The 20,157-nt window shown below is 36.2% G+C and overlaps 2 protein-coding genes across 2 annotated transcripts; both read right to left on the bottom strand.

The window, feature by feature from the left end:
- Positions 1–1,023: 1,023 nt before the first annotated feature.
- Positions 1,024–1,965, bottom strand: LOC101105081 (olfactory receptor 4K13-like). The gene has a single exon (XM_004010953.4). The coding sequence runs from the start codon at positions 1,963–1,965 to the stop codon at positions 1,024–1,026; it is 942 nt and encodes a 313-aa protein (XP_004011002.2).
- Positions 1,966–8,270: 6,305 nt separating this feature from the next.
- LOC101104831 (olfactory receptor 4K13-like) lies at positions 8,271–9,212 on the bottom strand. The gene has a single exon (XM_027972231.1). It carries the CDS (start codon positions 9,210–9,212, stop codon positions 8,271–8,273), a length of 942 nt encoding a protein of 313 aa, XP_027828032.1.
- Positions 9,213–20,157: the final 10,945 nt, after the last annotated feature.

Genomic DNA, 20,157 nt, shown 5'->3' with positions numbered 1-20,157 from the left:
AATTTAGGTTTCCAGTAAGTCTTTAGAAGGACTCTGCAATGTTTCCATAAACTCACTGAATCATTAATTAATTCAGACTTGTAACCTGAAATAGCCGACTATTTTCTCTGCATTCATTTCTATTACAACTTATTCTCCACTTAAGAAGACAAACCTTCATGACACTTTAGAAGTATGTTAAATCTATTCTCAAACCTCCCATTCTCAAAACTCTTTAATTGCTTTATATTGCTAAAAACTAGGATTCACAAGGCCTCAATACTCTGGTCTCTACCTTTCTATATAATCTCTGCATAGGTCTTTCTTCCTTTTATTCATCAACCTCCTTCATGTCTGTCTTTGGTACCTAAAATGACTTTCTCACTTTACAATATCCATATAAACTGGCCCGTCTGCCTGGAAGGCTCTTTTTCCCACTCAAATATCTATTCTTTAGCTTTCTTAATGTGTTTCTGTGAAGATTTCTCCTTAACATGATCTTCTAACATCACCATGCCTAATATGGATGACTTCATTATTATCTGCAAGGCAGAGAGCAGTGTTGTGTGATAACCATGTATGTGTATTATGTTTTTTAAACATTCATAAGGGTTCCCTTGAATTCCAAGACAAGGAGGTAAAGGAGGTAATGACTGCAAGCTTATTTATGTATTACATTTGTGCTAAGAATATTTTCCTATAAAATAAAAAGATACCTTAATATTCCTCACATTTTGTAAGGTGGAAATTTAATATTATTTAACATTTGATTTCAATTATTTGAAGAAATATTTAAATGGTCTTCCCTGGTGTCTCAGCCATAAGAATCTACCTGCCAGTCTAGGAAACATGGGTTTGATTTAACCCTGGATAAAGAAGATCTCCTGGAGGAGGATTTGGTAACCCACTCTATGGACAGTGGAGCCTCTAGGGCTACCATTCATGGAATTGCAAAGAGTCGGACCACACTGAGCAACTAAACAATAACAATAACAACCCCCAAATTGCAGAGAACAAAAAACAATTGTATACAACAGACAATATTTAGGGGTTGAGCCAGGAACCAATATGCTGGTTGCTCAGTCTCTTAATGGCTGCCTTCATTTCCTGATTCCTCAGAGTGTAAATAAGTGGATTAAGGAGAGGAGTGATGATAGAGTAAAACACAGAAAGAAATTTATCTACAGAGTAACTGTTAAATGGGAAAGCATAGATGAAGATGGCAGGGCCAAAGGAGAGAGTGACTACAGTGATGTGAGCAGAGAGTGTGGATAGAGCCTTAGAGGATGCACTGGAGGAGTGCTGCCAGATGGTGACCAGCATGACAACGTAGGATATCAGCAAGAGAATGAAGCAGATCAGGGACAAGAGCCCACTGTTCACGATCACCAGGAGCTCTAGGATGTAAGTTTCAGTGCAGGCAAGCTTGATGACCAGGGGGAGGTCACAAAAAAAGCTGTCCAATACATTGGGACCACAGAAAGGCAAACCCACCGTAAAAACCATCTGGCTTGTAGTATGGATGAGCCCAATCACCCATGAGAGCAGTAGAAACCCAATGAGCACCCTGTGACTCATGATGGTCTTGTAGTGCAAGGGTTTGCATATGGCGACATACCTGTCGATGGCCATAGCTATCAGAAGAGCCATCTCTCCACCCCCAAAGAAGTGCATAAAGAACATCTGGGTCATGCAGCCCCACCAGGAGATGGTCTTGTGTTTTCTAAGGAAGTCTGAAATCACTTTGGGAGTTGCAGCAGAAGAAAGACATAAATCAAAAAATGATAAATTTGCCAGAAAGAAATACATGGGGGAGTGAAGATGGTTATCAACTATCACAGAGATGACAATGAGGAGGTTTCCTACTATGATGGCAACATAGACAAGAAAGAAGATTGCAAAAAAGGATACTTGAGTTTCTTGAGAAGAAGTAAGTCCCACCAAAATGAACTCAGAAACACTTGATCTGTTATTCAGGAGATCCATTCATCCTCTGCAGAAGCTTTCTGAAAAGGAAAGCAAACAGTATGTGATAGGGACTAGCAGGTCAGGGAATCTAGTCTTAATCATCCTATTTCTTATTCAGGAAAGTAACCCTTTTTATAACATGACTGCTTTGCAGATATGTTACAATTGGAGATATCTTACAGAACCACAAGACCATAAAAGTGTGGTGGTTATGAAACCAACTAGATTACATTTTTCTCTTGGTTAGTGCAAGTCAAGATCAGCTAGACATTGAGCAAACTTGTCTTCTTTAGTGTTCAGCTCCAGATCACACTCTGTATAACCACTTAATTTATTAGAGTTTTCAAAAGCATTAGGGGAATAGATTTTTTCTTTTGTGGGTTTCATATAATATATTTACTGACATATTTTCTTACATCCTACATTGGTGCTTCCATGGTGGCACAGTGGTAAAGACTCTGCCTGCCAATTCAGGAGATGCAGGTTTGATCCATGGGTTGGAAAGATCCCCTGAAGCAGGAAAGGGAAAGCCACTCCAGCATTCTTGCCTAGAAAATTCCACCGACAGAGGAGTCTGACAGGCTATAGTCTATGGGATCACACAGAGTCAGACACGACAGAGTGAAAGAGCTTGCATATACTATGTAGTAAAATGTGTACCATGTTAGAGAGATACTGCTGAAACTGCATGGAAAGTGAAGTCCCTCAGTCGTGTCCAACTCTTTGCGACCCCGTGGACTGTAGCCCACCAGGCTCCTCTGTCCATGGGATTCTCCAGGCAAGAATACTGGAGTGGGTTGCCATTTCCTTCTCCAGGGGATCTTTCTGACCCAGGGATCAATCCCAGGTCTCCTGCATTGCAGGCAGATGCTTTAAGCTCTGAGCTACCTGGGAAGCCTCAAGAGGACTAATGATGAGTATGACTGTGACTATATTATGATAGAAAGTTGAATTATGAGACAGCTATATAATAGTTAACAAAATTATTGAGATTTTAGATTTGAATGACTTAGATTGACTCTCAAAATATCAGATGTTCATCTCACTTATTTGCCTAACTCTTCAGTCTATGTGGTCAGACAAGTAAGTGCATCTTATTTGTGCATTCTCAGCCAATTGTTGCAAAATTGAATCAAATGACCATTTTAACTGATATTTCCTTTCAATTCATATATTTTCACATATAATGAGTCTACAAATACCAAAATAACCATCATTAAGACTATAAACTAGTGAAGATTCCATGGTACTCTTGTTCAACTTGTCTGTCTTAAAGAGTTGTAAGGAGTAAGGGGAATACTTTATCATTGTGATTCTAAACTCAAAAAAGTTAATGATGTATTGTTTGAGCAGAGTAGTATTTTCAGGTTAATTTCTTATCCTCTTTGGACCTATGTTCCTCACAGTAATCTACCTTAAGTTTCATTTAAATGACATTTAACCTTGTCAAGGATAGATAGACTCATAATATTATGTTACTGACTGAGGTGAACTCAGCTAAACTAAATTAAAAAATTTCAAATACACACTTACACGGAAGGGGAAGAGGTCAGTGCTCAGCCCACATAAAGTTACTTATTTCAATGCCTCCCCTGCTTATCTGACTTTAGATGCATTTTTCAAATCTTATTCCAGGCTTGTTGATTATCTTCAGTGCTTTTCTGGCCTTCTTCAGAGCCTAGAGACAAACCTGAGGCCAAAATGAGAACACAAAATAGGGCATATTTGATAATCCATGTACCCTTAGCCTTTCCATCACACTGTTTAAATGTTAGAAGTACAGTATATGTAGTTAACCATAATGAACATTTAATTATATACATTTATGTATGTAAGTTTACTTACATTAAGACACACGTTTGATCATAAGTGGCCCGTACTCTAACCATTATGCTTGACTTCATCACTCTGAGTAGCATAAAACTTCTTGTTTTCACATAATAATGGAATGGAAAATAAAAATCTATATTCTTCTTTGTGCTTTGTACTCTTACCACAAGACAATGATTTTATCTTATCCAAGCTGCAGTCTTGGATGGCTTTGTTTTTCTAAAGTTTGCAAATAAATAAATAGATTTATAGGTACAATGAGCTGGGCAAAGGCAAGATCTCAGACAAGGTGATTTCTCTCAGCTTTTTTTTTAACCAATTAATATTTGTTTAAATATATGGCTATTTTCAGACTGTTAGAAGATAGTTGTATATTCCTCTCTAAAATTTCTGACAAGCGTAATGATAGCATCAGTATTTTGGAAGTGGTGACTTTCTATGATTTTTTTCAAGCCATGAATCAGGCATTTTATCCTTGCAGTTTTCTTAACTCTCATTTAATAACTGCATCCCTAGAAACAAATATGCAATTTTCTCTACACTATGCAATAATTCAAAGTCTGATAAGTATAACCAGTCTGATAAGTATAACCAAACAATTTAAGCTTGCCCAGATCCTTTTTCTGTACACATAAATTATTTAGCCCGGATTGCTGTATTATTATCTTAATTCCCTGTAAACATCATTAGAGTGACTTTTGTATCTTTTTTCCATTTTTATAAAAATCAAATTTTTTCCAGTTTAAGGTCTCCTTTCCCTCCCTTCTTTCATTTATTATTTTGACATTGAATTCATCAGTATGGACGGACACACTTACGTTGTAAATGAAATTTGTGATAGGTGTGGTATATAGGCAGGAAAACATGTCAGGATTATGTAACCTACCTGTTGGACTTCAGAGGTAAAGTCATTATGAAATCCTGAATGCTTATCTTCATCATCCAAAGATTTTCCTCTCTGAACTTCAAAAGACAACAGTATATAAAAGTATCCCTTGATGGGTGACATAAAGGAGAAACCTCATTTGGTTGTTTCAGAGTCCTCAGAGACTGGCCATAAGAAGTAATTGGGATTGTTCAAAGACACTTTTGCCACTGCAGAACATGAGAAATATTTTTTCACCTCTCAAATTGACATTACTTTAAAAATGTCAATAAATAATCAAGAGAGTATTGAAAGATATCACTAGCTGTGAATTGTATTTTTTTAGATGATGTTTTGTCTTGGCTGTAGTTCCTTTTCTACAGCAAACATTTATGATTGTTCTATTCAGGCAAAATATGAATATTCAGTCTAGATAATTTTAATTCTAAATCTTATTAAAAGTGAACTTTTCCCATGTTTTAACTTTAATCTCTTGGAATTTATTGATAAAGGATGTGAGATAATTATTGATATCATTGTAATTAGATAAGTTAATTCCACTGAATTTTATATTTCTTTTTCCATTTAAAGATATGTGTAGACAAGTCTGCTTCAAGCTTACCTATTTTTCTCCTTGTTTAAAAATAAACTTTATTTTTTAGAACAGGTTTAGGTTCACAGCAATATTGAGAAAATGGTATTTTCCATACACATGGTATTTTGCTTCACACATGCATAACCTCCCCTATTATCAACGTCTTGCACTATGGTGCATTTGTTACAAATGATGAACCTACGCTGACATATAGCTGTCACTCAAAATCCATACTTCACACTATAGTTAACTCTTGATTGCACATTGGATGGATTGGGACAAATCTATAATGATATATAGACATTATTATAGAATCATATGGGTTAGTTTCATTGCCATAAAATCCCCTCCGTTCCATCTAGTCTTTCTTTTTCCCCCTGTTCACTGACAGCTAGAGACCTTTTCCCTGTCTCTGTAGTTTTTCCTTTTCCAGAATATCACATGATTAGACTTACACAATATGTAAGCTTTTTAGATTGGCTTTTCATTTATCAATATGCATTTTTCTCCAAGCTTTTTCATGGCTTCATAGCTCATTTAACACTGAATAAAATTCCATTGTCTAGTTGTATCATAATTTATTTAACCATAAGCCTACTGAAGAACATCTTGGTTGGTTTCAAGTTTGGGTGCTTATAAAGAAAACTGCTCTGAACATCTGTGTGAATTTTCTTCTGGATAGTTTTCAGTGCATTTGGGTAAATACAAAGGAACATAACTGCTGAAGCATACTGTAAAAATATGCTTAGTTTTGTAAGAAACCACCAATTGTCTTCTGAGGTGGCTGTACCATTAGCATTCCCACCAGCATTGAATGAGAATTCTTGTGTTTCCACATCCTTGCCAGCACTTGGTGTCATCGGTATTCGGGAATTTGACCATTCTCATAACTGTGTAGTAGTGCTTTATTACTGTTTAATTTGCATGATCCTAATGATACATGATGTATGACTTCTTTGGTGAGGTGTTAGTTAAGGTCTTTGCCCATTTTCAGAATAGGATTGTTTATTTTCTTATTTTGAGTTTTAAGAGTTCTTTTTATATTTTGGATAGTGGTCCCTTTCGGATACGTATTTCACAAATCTGTTCTTCATCTGTGACTAGTGGTTTCGTTCTCTTGACATTGTCATTCAGAGAGTAGCATTTTTTATTTTATTTTAATCAATCCAGCTTACCAATTCTGTCAGAGACTGTGCCTTTAGTGATATATCTGAGAAGTCATTGCTTAACCCAAAGTCATCTAGATTTCCTCCTATGTTATCTTCTATGAATTTTATATTTTATGTTGAATTCTGCGATCTATTTTGAGTTAATTATTGTGACGAGTGTAAAGTTTCTGTTTAGATTTTTTTTTGTATGTGAATGTCCATTTGTTGAAAGTCTATCTTGTATTATATCTGCTCACTTGTAAAATAAGTTGACTATATTTATGCGGGTCTATCATGATCCACTGATCTACCTATTCTCTCTCATATCATTACCACAAGTTTTCATTTTACTCATTGTATTTTACAGTGCATTTTAATATCAGGAAAGACATGTTGATGCCTTAGTCATTCAGAATTTTCTTAGATATTCTGTATTTTTTAATGAAATAGAATTATTTTCTGAAGTTAAAACAAGTCCCAATGGGATCAATCAATGAAATATTAGAAACTCATGATAAACATAGGAGAAATGAACAGCTTTACAAAATTGAGCATTTTCATCCCTAAAGAATTTATGTACCTTTAAATCTGTCATCTTTTATAGCTTACAACAAAGTTTTATCATCTTGATTATATGAATAATGTAACATTTTTATTAAATGAAATGTTACATATTTTGTAACATTTGTTTCTATAAAGTAATCTTTTTCCTTAACAAAAATATAGTCATATGCAATGTTATTATGTCTGTATAAAAAGTAAATGTCAGCACACTGAAATTTAATTTTTAATTTTATTTTTATAAGGAAATTCATAGACCACAGAGCAGTTGTATCATAGGCAAAAATCTTCTTTACCATATAAAGGCTCTTTGAGAGAGGAAGAGAGGGGGGAGGCATGAAAGCTGTGAAGGAAAGAAGGTAGCGAGAAATAGCAGAAAGTGCAAGAAGAGAGACAAAGAGGCAGAGAGAAAGGAGAAGGAGCAGAAAGCTCTTTCCACCATATTGAAAGCTCTTTATAGATGAATGGCAATTAATTAATGATTAATTAGTGGAGTTGAGTGGTCATCACTCTAAAATTTTCAGATTTTGCTATGTCCGTTGTGTAAATCTTTCAGAGGTTAAAAACTTTTAATGTTTAAAATATTTTAAAAATTCAGTCATAAATATCTGAATTTAGTTAAAAGAATATTAGTATTCAAGCTGTCTGGTATAGCAAGATACAGTGAGCAGTTTATGATTTTGATCTTCAATATTTCAGATAATATAGTGTTGAGAAAACTATTTGGGTTGCCAAAGAAAGTTTTGAAATATTATTTTCTAACTACATGATACATTCTACTAAAGATGATTAGCTTATTGAAGCTATACAGTGAAAAATTATTTTCCAAATTGTCATTCAAATCATAACTCCTCTGTGGAGCTTCTATATGGTTGACATATATTGGTAGATTAATACCTGGTAAATTACTACATACAACATGAAAACTAAAAGTTACACTAAACATCGTATGTGCTTTCATACGTGTGCTTTCATTAAAATGTGCTTTCATTAAAATTTCATATTTTTACAGATTGATTCACTAAAATTTTTTATAAGAATAATTTTATTCATGGATTTTCATACTTAAGAAAATTTATATTATTTAAATACTTACTTACAATATTTTTATATGTACCTAAGACTCACTACCCCAAATAGCTCTGGAGGAGGAAATGGTAATCCTCTCCAGTATTCTTGCCTGGAAAATCCCATGGACAGTGGAGCCTGTTGAGCTACAGTCTATGGGGTAGCAAAAAGTTGGACATGACTGAAGCAGCTTACACACAGACACACACACACAAATAGCAGAGAACATAAAATGATTGTTTGTAACAGACAATATTTAGTGGGCGAGCCCAGCACCAATATGCTGGTTGCTCAGTCTCTTAATGGCTGCCTTCATTTCCTGATTCCTCAGAGTATAAATAAGTGGATTAAGGAGAGGAGTGATGATAGAGTAAAACATAGAAAGAAATTTATCTACAGAGTAACTGTTAAATGGGAAAGCATAGATGAAGATGGCAGGGCCAAAGAAGAGAGTGACTACAGTGATGTGAGCAGAGAGTGTGGACAGAGCCTTAGAGGATGCACTGGAGGAATGCTGCCAGATGGTGACCAGCATGACAACGTAGGATATGAGCAAGAGAATGAAGCAGATCAGGGACAAGAGCCCACTGTTCACGACCACCAGGAGCTCTAGGATGTAAGTTTCAGTGCAGGCAAGCTTGATGACCAGGGGGAGGTCACAAAAAAAGCTGTCCAATACACTGGGACCACAGAAAGGCAAACCCACCGTAAAAACCATCTGGCTTGTAGTATGGATGAGCCCAATCACCCATGAGAGCAGTAGAAACCCAATGAGCACCCTGTGACTCATGATGGTCTTGTAGTGCAAGGGTTTGCATATGGCGACATACCTGTCGATGGCCATAGCTATCAGAAGAGCCATCTCTCCACCCCCAAAGAAGTGCATAAAGAACATCTGGGTCATGCAGCCCCACCAGGAGATGGTCTTGTGTTTTCTAAGGAAGTCTGAAATCACTCTGGGAGTTGCAGCAGAAGAAAGACATAAATCAAAAAATGATAAATTTGCCAGAAAGAAATACATGGGGGAGTGAAGATGGTTATCAACTATCACAGAGATGACAATGAGGAGGTTTCCTACTATGATGGCGACATAGACAAGAAAGAGGATTGCAAAAAAGAATACTTGAGTTTCTTGAGAAGCAGAAAGTCCCACCAAAATGAACTCAGAAACACTTGATCTGTTATTCAGGAGATCCATTCATCCTTCTGCAGAAGCTTTCTGAAAAGGGAAGACAAACAGGGCACGATAGGGACTAACAGGTCAGGGAACTTCATATTTACTCAAGCATTTTGCCTTTTATTCAGGGAAATAACAGTTTGGCAGTAGGACTGCTTTGTAGGTATTTTGCAGTTGGAGATACTTCACAGGACCATGAGACCATAAAAATGTGATGACTATGGACCAAATTAAATCAAATTTTCTCATGGTTAGTGCAAATCAAGTTCAGTTAGACACAGAAAATGTGTCTCCTTTCATGTTCAGTCCAGATCACACTGTGTAGAAACACTTAAACTATTAGAGTGACAAAGGAGAGTTTTCAAAATCTCCTGGAGGTAGATTTTTACCTTTTGTGAATCTCAAGAAGTATATTATGATATCCTCAGTATGCAGTAATAAGTTTACCTTACTAAAAAAGATATTATGAAGACCAATTCAAGCCTAAAGCAACATGAAGGAAATAAATAACAAAAATTATAGCAAAAATTCAGAGAAAGATAACAAAGGAAACCAGTGAAACCAAGACCTGGTTGTTTAAAAAAAAATGAATTAAAGCAATGATACTCTAAATAGGCTAAGAAAAAAGAGAAGATGCAATTTAGCAAAATCAGAAATGAAAGAGAATTCATCACTACTGGTCTACTCATCCTATAAACATTATGAGGATAGTAAATAACTCTAGAAAATAAATAAAAAATTATTGCCAAAAATCACATTATGTACATTATGCTTCCTGAAGTATATTGATTAAAGGCATGTGTTGTTGATAGAAAGTTAAGTATTGAGACAGCTCCATGGTTTACTTAGATCAAACCCTATTCATTTACACCTGAAACACCAGATTAACTCTCAAAAGTGCAGATACTCATTCACATATAAATCTTCCCTTTATGTGGCTATGTAAATAAGTTTATTCCATCTGTGCATTCTTACCCTGCATGCTGCATGCTGTCACTTCAGCTGTGTTCAACTCTGTGTGACCCTGTGGACGGTAGCCTGCCAAGCAAGAACACTGGAGTGGGTTGCTTTGCCTTCCTCCAGAGGATCTTTCTGATCCAGGGATATCAATTGCATCTCCTGCATTAGCAGGCAAGTGTTGCAAAATCCATGACCATTTTTATCTGATATTTGCTCTTTGACTCACATATTTTCATAAATACAATGAGTATGTAGAAATACCAAAAATACTGTTACTAAGGTCATGAGCTAGTGATGTAACCAGGGTAGTCCTGTTCAACTTTTCACTCAAAGAGATGTAAGGAGCAGGGTGACTGAATTGTTTACAATTGTGCATCTAAACAAACAAACTAAAATTATGATGAACTGTTTGAACAGAGTAGCAACTTTGGATAGTTACTTCTCACCTTTGAAACTGTTTCCTCTCATTGATTTTCCTTAAGGTTCCTTTAACCTTTAACTTTGTCAAGGATAGACAGAAGTCATAGATATTGTAGTGCTGATTGAGGTGGACTCTGCTAAGCTCAATTATTTTTAAAAAATACAAATAAAAGGAAAAAATATTTCATCTACATAAATTCACTTATTTCATTGCCTCTCCTGTTGATCTGATTTTAGCTCTATTGTTCAAGTTTAATTACAGGCTCAATGATCATCTCTAGTGCTTTTATTGCCTTTTTCAGAGCCTAGAGTCAGACCTAAGGCCAAAAAGAGAATAAAATAGAATATATTTGATTATTTGTGTACCTTTAACCTGTTAATCACACAGTACAGTTTTCAGAGACACAGTATATCCAGTTGACCATAATGAACATTACATACACTTAGGTATGTAAGATTAATATCAGTAAGACACACATTTGATAAGTGGCCATACTCTAACCATTATGTTTGACACCATTACTTAGAGTAGCATAGAAACTTCATTCTTTCACGTGGTAGTCAGATAGAAAATGGAAATCTTTGATATGTGAATCATCATTCCTTCTTTGTGCTTTGTACTCTTAATGCAAGACAATGATTTTATCTAAGCTACAGCCGCTGGATCTTCTGTGTTTTTCTGAAGTATGCAAATAAGTAGATTTGAAGGTGCTCATTGACTTGGCAAACATCACATCCTAGACAGGATGATTCTTCTCTCTCTCTTTTTTGTTTCCTACAAACTCAGTTCAGTTCAGTTCAGTTCAGTCACTCAGTTGCGTGTGACTCTTTGTGACTCTATGAACCTCAGCATGCCAGGCCTCCCTGTCCATCACCAACTCCCGGAGTTTACCCAAACTCATGTCCATTGAGTCAGTGATGCGATCCAATCATCTCATCTTCTGTCGACCCCTTCTTCCCCTGCCCTCAATCTTTCCCAACATCAGGGTCTTTTCAAATGAGTCAGCTCTTCGCATCAGGTGGCCAAAGTATTGGAGTTTCAGCTTCAACATCAGTCCTCCCAATGAACACCCAGGACTGATCTCCTTTAGGATGGACTGATTGGATCTCCTTGCAGTCCAATGGACTCTCAAGAGTCTTCTCCAACACCACAGATCAAAAGAATCAATTCTTTGGTGCTCAGCTTTCTTTATAGTCCAGCTCTCATACCCATTCGTGACCACTGGAAAAACTACGTTTGTTTAAACACATGGTCATGTTCAGACTGCTGTCACTGGATAGTTTGTCATAAGTTCTTCTCCATAATTCTAAACAGGTGTAATGAAAGCATCAATATTTTGTATGTGTTGAAACTCTATGACTGTCCAAGCCATGAATCAGGCATTTTATTCTTGCAGTTTTGTTACCTATCTCCCTTAAAAAATAACTGCATCCCTAAAAACAAGTATTCAAATTCCTCTATATTATGTAGTAGCTCAAACAATAAAATCATTTAATCTGATCAGGGTAGCCAAACAATTAAAATATCTTGAAAACATAAAAAAGAATAATTGTTCTCTAAGAAGTTGTTCTCTGAGAATAATATTCTAAGAATATTTCTAAGAATATTACTCTCTAAGAATAATTTCTTTGGCCTGGATTGCTGCCTTGCTGCTGCTGCTAAGTTGCTTCAGTCATGTCAGACTCTGTGAAACCCCATAGACGGCAGCCCACTAGGCTCCTCTGTCCCTGGGATTCTCTAGGCAAGAAAGAATACTGGAGTGGGTTGCCATTTCCTTCTCCAATGCATGAAAGTGAAAAGTGAAAGTCGTGCCCGACTCTTAGCGACCCCATGGACTGCAGCCCACCAGGCTCCTCCATCCATGGGATTTTCCAGGCAAGAGTATTGAAGTGGGTTGCCATTGCCTTCTCTGATTGCTGCCTTGCTGCTGCTGCTGCTAAGTCACTTCAGTCGTGTCCGACTCTGTGAGACCCCATAGATGGCAGCCCACCAGGCTCCGCCCTCCCTGGGATTCTCCCGGCAAGAGTACTGGAGTGGGTTGGCATTGCCTTCTCCGATCGCTGCCTTAATTCCCAGTAAATATGGTTAGAGTGATTTTTATATTTTTTCCACTTATATAAAGATAAGATTTGTTCCAGTGCAGTTTCACTCTTCAACCCTCACCTGTTATTATCTTGGCATTTAACTTTGTCATTTACTGACACATTTATATCATAAATGAACTAGCGTGATAGGTGTGTTGTATAAGTAGAGTAACACATCAGGATTACGTAACCTACCAGTTGCACTTGTACTTTAGAAGTAACGTCACTATGAAATCCTGAATGCTCGGTTATTATCCAGTGATTCTATTTTCTGCTCTGGACTTCAAACTGCTCAATATATAAATGTATCCCTTAATACGAGGTATAAAGGAGAAAACTCCCTTGATTGTTTCAGAGTCCTCAGAGACTGGCAGTAACAAGTAACTGGGATTGTTAAAAGAGACTTTTGCCGTTACATAAATTGAGACACCATTTTTCAATTCTCAAATTGACAATTCTTTAAAGGCTGCAATAGATAATCAAGGGGGTTTTGGAAGCTGTCACTAGTTGTGAATTGTGGAATTTTTGTATAGTTTTTGTTGTTGTTGTTGTTGTTGTACTTTAATGTCTAAAATAAGCATTAAGAAATGTTATATTTAGGCAAATATATATATTCTAGGTGACTTTAACTGTTGAAAATTATTAAGGTTGAGAATGTCACATTTAAACTCAAATCTGTTGAAATTTATTGAGAAATGATATAAGGAAGTTTTCCATCATTCCAACGAAATAGTACTCCACTAACAATTTGTTATGCATATACAAATTTGTAGATGGATCAGGTTCTTTTTTGGGTCTGCTCATTTTATTCCTTGTCTTGGCTGTTAACTTTTGAGGAAGTCCTATGCACTTTATTTTTACTCATTATGTTTGATGGTATATTTTAGTGTTAGAAAGAGCATGTCCTTTCTCATTGCTTTATTCATTCAAAGAGTTCTTGTATGTTTTTATATCTTTTTATTCTAAATTAAGTTGATTTATTTTCTAAAATTAAAACAAGTTTTACTAGTCATTTTGATATCACAATATTAAACATAAAATGTAGAAAAAATTAAGAGAATTACAAAATTGAGTATTCTAGGAAATTCTTACATCCCTTTAAATATTTATTATCATGACACAGCAAAATTTTGTCATATTTGTTATTTCAACACATTTTTTGGTAACACATTTCTGTTAAATCTAATTGTGCATATTTTGTACTTAAGTGCTACACTTAATATTGGGTTTTCCCCTAACATGACTGATCTTACTGTTACTGTTTTTATTTTACATACATAGGTGGTAAATGGTATCATTGCTGACATCTTATTTCTGATAGTTTTTCTACTACTTTCTCTTCTTTGTATCAGGTTAATGATAAAGTGATCTCCAAATATTAATATTTTTTCTATTACTTATCTTGTTAACTAAAATTTTCTAGCAATACTGAGTAACAGTGACAATAACTGCTATGGGCAAAACTTGTTAGCTTGCCAACCATGACTTTCTTTTTTCTTGATAATGACAACTCATTTTCTTGGGATTAGTTGCCTATGTACTTCCATGAAGCCTCAAACTCTATAAAAAGCTGCATCTCACTAACCAAGGTCAATCCCAACTCGACTATTCTCCTCACCAGTATCTAGTTTAGCCATGACTGTAGACCATGTAGCAGAGACTGCTATTATCTGCTGTGTGGCCTTCTCCTGTTCTTCATTTATAATAGATACCTCAATTCATTTACAGACATTGTACAGCCTCCCTTGTAATTAGAATTGGTAAATAGCATGAAATAAAACAATATTATCATGTGGCTACTTGGTTGAAATTCCCTATAAGGGCTGACTCATCAAAAAGTTATGCTCTTTGCCTCTTGCTAACCCTATATAATCCAAGTCTATGACCCGAACAGTAATGCTGAATAAGCTGGAGTTGAATGGTTCTATGAAGATTACAAGACCTTCTAGAATTAACACCCCCAAAAGATGTCCATTCCATTACTGGAATACAAAAGTAGGAAGTCAAGAAACACCTGGAGTAACAGGCAAATTTGGCCTTGAAGTACAGAATAAGCAGGGCAAAGGCTAATAGAGTTTTGCCAAGAGAACACACTAGTCATATCAAACACCCTCTTCCAACAACACAAGAGAAGACTCTACACGTGGACATCACCAGATGGCCAACACCAAAATCAGACAGATTATATTCTTTGCAGCCAAAGATGGAGAAGCTCTATACAGTCAGCAAAAACAAGAGCAGAAGCTGACTGTGGCTCAGATCATGAACTCCTTATTGCCGAATTCAGACTTAAATTGAAGAAAGTGGGGAAAAACACTAGACCATTCAGGTATGACCTAAATCAAATCCCTTATGATTATACAGTGGAAGAGAGAAATATATTTATGGGACAGAGTGCTTGATGAACTTTAGATGGAGGTTCTTGACATTGTACAGGAGACAGAGATCAAGACCATCCCCAAGAAAAAGAAAGCAAAAAAGCAAAATGACTGTCTGAGGAGGTCTTACAAATTGCTGTGAAAAGAAGAGAAGCAAAAAGTAAAGGGGAAAAGGAAAGATATACCCATTTGAATGCAGAGTTCCAAAGAATAGCAAGGAGAGATAAGAAAGCATTCTTCAGTGATCAATGCAAAGAAATAGAGGAAAACAATAGAATGGGAAAGACTAGATATCTCTTCGAGAAAATTAGAGATACCAAGGGAACATTTCATGCAAAGATGGGCTCGATAAAGGACAGAAATGGTATGGACCTAACAGAAGCAGAAGATATTAAGAAGAGGTGGCAAGAATACACAGAAGAACCGTACAAAAAAGATCTTCATGACCCAGATAATCATGATGGTGTGATCACTCACCTAGAGCCAGACATCCTGGAATGTGAAGTCAAGTGGGCCTTAGGAAGCATCACTATGAACAAAACTAGTGGAGGTGATGGAATTCCACTTGAGTTATTTCAAATTCTGGAAGATGATGCTGTGAAAGTGCTGCACTCAATATGCCAGCAAATTTGGAAAACTCAGCAGTGTCCACAGGACTGGGAAAGGTCAGTTTTCATTCTAATCGCAAAGAAAGGCAATGCCAAAGAATGCTCAAACTACCACACAATTGCAGTCATCTCACATGCTAGTAAAGTAATGCTCAAAATTCTCCAAGCCAGGCTTCAGCAATATGTGAACCATGAACTTCCAGATGTTCAAGCTGGTTTTAGAAAAGGCAGAGCAACCAGAGATCAAATTGCCAACATCCGCTGGATCATGGAAAAAGAAAGAGAATTCCAGAAAAACATCTGTTTTTGCTTTATTGACTATGCCAAAGCCTTTGACTGTGTGGATCACAATAAACTGTGGAAAATTCTGAAAGAGATGGGAGTACTAGATCACCTGACCTGCCTCTTGAGAAACCTGTATGCAGGTCAGGAAGCAATAGTTAGAACTGGACATGGAAAAACAGACTGGTTTCCAAATAGGAAAAGGAGTACGTCAAGGCTGTATATTGTCACCCTGCTCATTTAACTTATATGCAGAGTACATCATGAGAAACACTGGGCTGGAAGAAGCACAAACTGGAATCAAGATTGCCAGGGAAATATCAATAACCTCTGATATGCAGATAACACCGCCCTTATCATAGAAAGTGAGGAAAAACTAAAGAGCTTCTTGATGAAAGTGAAAGAGGAGAGTGAAACAGTTGGCTTAAAACTCAACATTCAGATAACTAAGATCATAGCATCCAGTCCCATTATTTCATGGCAAATAGATTAGAAAACAGTGGAAACAGTGTCAGACTTTATTTTGGGGGGCTCCAAAATCACTTCAGATGGTGACTGCAGCCATGAAATTAAAAGACGCTTACTCCTTGGAAGGAAAGTTACGACCAACCTAGATAGCATATTCAAAAGCAGAGACATTACTTTGTCAACAAAGGTCCATCTAGTCAAGCCTATGGTTTTTCCAGTAGTCGTATATGGATGTGAGAGTTGTACTATGAAGAAAGTTAAGCGCCAAAGAATTGATGCTTTTGAACTGTGATGTTGGAGAAGACTCTTGAGAGCCCCTTGGACTGCAAAGAGATCCAACCAGTCTATCCTAAAGGAGATCAGTCCTGGGTGTTCATTGGAAAGACTGATGTTGAAGCTGAAAGCAATACTTTGGCCACCTGATGCAAAGAACTGACTCATTTGAAAAGACCCTGATGCTGGGAAAGACTGAGGGCAGGAGGAAAAGGGGTGACAGAGGATGAGATGGTTGGATTGCATCACCAACTGAATGGACATGAGTTTGGGTAAACTCCGTGAGTTGTTGATGGACAGAGAGGCCTGGCTTGCTGAGGTTCATGGGATGGCAGAGAGTCGGAAATGACTGAGCAAATGAACTGAATTAAACCCTGTTTTCTCAGGTCTAATTTGGAAAAGTGTTTGTCTTAAAGCTAATCTGAAACACTGTGAATATTTATAGTCAATAATGTTAATAAATATTTTAAGCAGAATTAATTTGATTACTCAAGTGGCACAATGACTGAGATGATACAAGCCTTTGACCATCATTACTCTTGAGGACATATGAAATGTTCAAAATAAGACGAGTTTTATTATGATATGTTAGTTAGTTAAGCTTAGTTTTCAGCAAGAGATTCAAGAGTTGACTAATGAGCAGATATCTACTGGCCTTATCATTTACTGCATAACAGAGAAGGTACTGTGCTGGCTGGTAGAGCATTAGAGTAATCATTCGCTATCACATTTTTTTTTTTTTTTTTGCTATCACATTTGAACCATCCATTTTTATATTGCATCCTGCTGTCTTGGGATAGCATTCTCTAACATACACTCTTAACCAGTGATTATTATGTTATTTTGTCCTAAGTTCCCCTATAGGAAGAATCTGTAGAATTTGTATTTTTTCCCCCCACAACTTTAGACTCTGTAGTTCTGGAAGCTCTGGGACATGCTTTCACCAGAAGATGCATTAAGATTTCTCTTAACTTCAACTTATTGCTGCCACTCAGTAACTACATTTTCCTTTCCCAAAGACTCAAAGGCAAGGAAAGGTGCCACAGCCTTATAAAGAGTAATTTACCTTGGTCATCAAGAGAAGCAGTAGTACTACAGTATAAATGGTTGAGCCATTGAGGATATTAAAAAAGTCCAAATTGAAACATGGGATTGAACTATTCTGTTTGTGAGATGAAAATGAATTGAATGGTATTAATGACAGAGATGACATTTCAGAAAAAAGATTAGTGCACTTGAAATTACCAATAGAACTATAACATGGAGAGAATAAAAGATAATTTTTATTATATGTCTCTTTAAAAAGTAAATAATTTTGCAAAGAAAAAGTAATAATAATGTGTTGTTGAATGTATTAGCTCAGTAAGAAAATAGTAGACATTGAATATACAACACAATTATAAAAGCAGTGAGGAGGTAAATGGAAGTATGCTGCTGTAGCTTTCTCATATGACACACAGAAATATATAATTTCCAAATTAGACAATTATAAGATGTACAGTATATATTTATAACCCTAAAAACCACAGGAAAAAGATAACTAAGTCAACATTATTAGTATGAATAAATATGTTAATAATAGAAAATACTTAAATATTTCCCCCAAAACAGAAAAAACAAAATCAGAAAAAAATGGGTGAAACAAATATAAAATAGAATGTTTTGTCAGTTTTAACCAAACTGCACCTATAATCATAATATATATAAATGGCTTCAGTTCAGTTCAGTTCAGTTCAGTGGCTCAGTCGTGTCCGACTCTTTGCGACCCCATGAGTTGCAGCACGCAAGGCCTCCCTGTCCATCACCAGCTCCTGGAGTTCACTCAAACTCACATCCATCAAGTCGGTGATGCCATCCAGCCATCTGATCCTCGGTCGTCCCCTTCTCCTCCTGCCCCCAATCCCTCCCAGCATCAGTCTTTTCCAATGAGTCAACACTTTACATGAGGTGGCCAAAGTACGGGAGTTTCAGCTTTAACATCATTCCTTCCAAAGAACACCCAGGACTGATCTCCAGAATGGACTGGTTGGATATCCCTGCAGTCCAAGGGACTCTCAAGAGTCTTCTCCAACACCACAGTGCAAAAGCATCAAGTCTTTGGGGCTCAGCTTTCTTCACAGTTCAACAAATGGCTTAATAACTCAATTAAACACAGAGATTGTCATATTGGATAAAATATATGTTACAGACAAGAAGCCATCATTAAAATAAAGATACATAGATTAAAAGTAAAAGGACAGAAAAAGAAAATATACTAATATGTTATTGTTTAATTAAACTGTGATGTGTTGCTTTACTCCTGCTGCTATAAAAAATTACCACGGACTTAGCAACTTAAAATAGCCATAATTTATTATCTTACAATTTTTAGGTCAGAAATCTGATGCAGTTTCACTGGGTTAAATTCATAGGGTTGGCAGAGTTGCATTTCTTTCTGTAAGATATAGGAGAGAATTCATTTCCTTGTGTGTGTGTGTGTGTGTGTGTGTGTTAGTAACTCAGTCTGACTCTTTGCAACCCAAGGACAGTAGCCCTCCAGGCCTCAGCCTCTCTGTCCATGGAATTCTCCAGTCATAATACTGGAGTGGGTTACAATTCCTTTCTCCAAAGGTTCTATCTTCCCCACCCAGGGGTTGAATGCATTCTCCCACATTGCAGGCAGATTCTTTACCATCTGAGCTACCAGGGAAGCCCTCATTTCTTTGCTTTTTTCAATTAAACCAAAAGAAAGCAGAAAAAAATAGAGCAAAAACAACAACAACAACAACAAAAAACATCTGGCAGGAAAACAAATTTTAATCTAACCATATCAATAATAATATCATTAAATATAAGTGATCTTTCATTTTTCACTATTGTACTGCATTTATACATGTATATACATATGTCGTGTATATATGTCCCATGAGATAGCTACTATTTTTTATACAGTCAGTTTTTAGTGTGTACTTATTTTAACATGTATCAACATAGTTGACAATCTGCTTCTATATCCCCCAGCTTTATGATTGTTATGAGCACAGTATCTTGTTTTATACAGCAGTTTGTTGGCAATGTTTTGGGATTATCACTGAGTACCATACCAAAATATACCTTTACAGCACTTTCCATGATTTGTAAGCACCTAATGCCTTATATTACCTTATTTAAAATATAACCAGAAAAGTTAACTATCTGTAACCAAATAATGACTTATACACCAAATACCTATCATTATTGCATTAAGTGAAAAGATTTTGCATGAACTCAAATTCCTTTCTAAGATTAAAAAAAAAATATTATGAATAACCACAAAACTTTCCAAAACTTTGAAATATGAAGTTAAACTGTTTTATGACCATTTTCCATAGGATATAACAGCTTTCGTTACTTCACTCCACCAAATTAGGAACAAAAACTACATCTTTAAGTGTCCATTAAAATCATGTAACAGTATGACACTTTGTACTTAATGATATTTTACTACACAAAACCCTCTATAGAATCTCGAGA

This window comes from Ovis aries, chromosome 7, assembly GCF_016772045.2.
Source record: "Ovis aries strain OAR_USU_Benz2616 breed Rambouillet chromosome 7, ARS-UI_Ramb_v3.0, whole genome shotgun sequence".
In the NCBI taxonomy this organism is placed as follows: Eukaryota; Metazoa; Chordata; class Mammalia; order Artiodactyla; family Bovidae; genus Ovis; species Ovis aries.
Note: the sequence above shows the minus strand (reverse complement) of the source record. Positions and strands in the feature narration are given on the sequence as shown.

Coding starts and splice junctions, on each gene's coding strand:
- LOC101105081 (XM_004010953.4), bottom strand. CDS start 1,965: ATGGATCTCCTGAATAACAGATCAAGTGTTTCTGAGTTCATTTTGGTG.
- LOC101104831 (XM_027972231.1), bottom strand. CDS start 9,212: ATGGATCTCCTGAATAACAGATCAAGTGTTTCTGAGTTCATTTTGGTG.